At 33.0% G+C, this 2,046-nt stretch overlaps 1 protein-coding gene across 1 annotated transcript; it reads right to left on the bottom strand.

The window, feature by feature from the left end:
• Positions 1 to 741: 741 nt before the first annotated feature.
• Positions 742 to 1,344, bottom strand: LOC126891473 (uncharacterized). Its single transcript, XM_050660650.1, has one exon. It carries the CDS (start codon positions 1,342 to 1,344, stop codon positions 742 to 744), a length of 603 nt encoding a protein of 200 aa, XP_050516607.1.
• Between the last annotated feature and the right edge of the window lie 702 nt (positions 1,345 to 2,046).

Raw genomic sequence — 2,046 nt, 5'->3', positions numbered from 1 at the left:
AGCACAGCAGATTGCTCACTTGTTTGATTAATTGGATTATTGTAAATACCACTTGTACTTGGTTGAATGCTTGGATTATTGACTATTCATTGACTATTGACTATTCATTGGTTCATTATTTTGCTGATTTGTAAAGTCATTATAAAGGTACGTGTTGTGCTTACGTCCACATTTTTTGCAGGACCCTAAATTGCATAAATTTTGATAATGCCCCACCCTTAAGCAGTTCGAGCAAAGTTTTAATAGTTTTACTTGTTCCCATCGTGCATTGACATTTAGTTGCATAAATTTTTGACATGAATAAATAGTGTTCACCCTTACAGAAATTGCATTTAAATTTATTAATCGCTAAATTGACATGAGAACCTACCTGTCTCTCTTTTGTTTTATAAAATTGATTGGATGCTCTAGTAGCTTGATTAAATTGATTACCTTGCGGTTTAGCATTACTTTCTTGTTGTGATTGTAAAATATCTTGTCTTTCTTTAAGAAAATCTAGAAATTCGTTTAATGTTGGAAGCTCTGCCTTGGTGTGAGATTCCTTCCACTTGTGTTGATTAATCTTATCTAGTTTATGATATATTATATGAATAATAGCCATGTCGCAAAGTGACTCTTTTGTTATCTGCATACTTTCCAGTGCAGATAAATGAATGGAAACCTCATCTAACAAATGTCTAAATTGTGTAAATTTATTTTTTTGTAAAGGCTCTATATTAATGACAGATTGTATGTGTGTATCTACCAGACATTTCTTTTGTCGAACTTATCACATAGCATTTTCCATGCTCGTGGATAATCTTGTGTCTCCTCACATCCCAATATGGCTCTTTTGGCATGGCCATCTAAAGCAGCTTTTAGAAAATTGTATTTTTGATTGTTACTAAGGGTTGTATTTTGATGAATGGTTGAAATGAAATTTTGTTTAAAATTTAACCAGGTATCATACTCCCCATCGAAACAAGCAAGACGAAGCTTCGGAAGTAATATATTTTGCAAAGAATCATGGGCTGAAGCACTAGGTTGAACATAAGAATTTTCATTTTTATTTTTATTTAAAATATCTTTTAAAAATGAAATAGCAGCAAAATATCTGGATTTAAAAGAATCTCTTTCTGAAAATTGTGAAACTATATCTTTTTCCTCGCATTTCTCTTCGATTTCACCCTGTATAGGATCAAATTGATTAAGCAAATCTACACAATTGTCAAATCGCGATTGAATGTTACATATATCTACTGAATTTGTTTCGCTTTTAATTGAAATAATATAGGTTTCAAGAATAGATAAACGTTGGTTAAGAGAACCTCTATTTCTAACTAGATTTTTAAGATCTTGAGCCATTTTATAGAAATTAATAAGTGGTAACAATGTTTTGTTTTTATTCAAATTGGCACAACCTCAAACTCTGAAAGGGATATGAAAATAAGAACTAACCTGATTTTGAATTCTCATATATTCTAGCTGTCCAATACAATATTTACGAATACGTCGCTTATTATTTCTCGTCACTAAATTGTTCCACTGTATGTAATAGTTTGAATCCGTATCACGCCGCACAGACTGACTGCGCAACTGTCCAATCAACTCGTTACGCGAACGTCGCTTCTTTTCGACACTAACTTGCTTGGGCCACTTTATTACCGGTAAACTTGATTCTGAACTTGTGAACTCTGGAACCACGCTACTTGTTCGGGCCAAATTTTCGTGAATAGATAATAATTGTAATTGTTTCTTCTATAATTGCTTCTCAGACATTCTTCTCAAAGGACCAAACTTGTTTAGAAACTTTGTATGCTGTTGCTGGTATGAAATCTTGTTGCAGATTATGGGTCTGAGAAGAAAATGGACCAGATTGAACTAAAATCACTTTATTTGACTTTTCACACTTGTTGCTCTTGCTCCGCTGTTGATCGAATGAGAGTGAGTTTATCGTTGCTATTATGCACCTAACGGTTGGCGGTGTTGTCATTACAATGTTGCCAGGGCATTTACAAAATACAAATACATGAGTATAAAAATATATCGAACAATTCCAACGTATTT

Source organism: Diabrotica virgifera, chromosome 9 (assembly GCF_917563875.1).
Source record: "Diabrotica virgifera virgifera chromosome 9, PGI_DIABVI_V3a".
Classification (NCBI taxonomy): Eukaryota; Metazoa; Arthropoda; class Insecta; order Coleoptera; family Chrysomelidae; genus Diabrotica; species Diabrotica virgifera.
Note: the sequence above shows the minus strand (reverse complement) of the source record. Positions and strands in the feature narration are given on the sequence as shown.

Excerpts from the sequence above, each read along its gene's own strand:
- LOC126891473 (XM_050660650.1), bottom strand. The coding sequence starts at position 1,344 with ATGGCTCAAGATCTTAAAAATCTAGTTAGAAATAGAGGTTCTCTTAAC.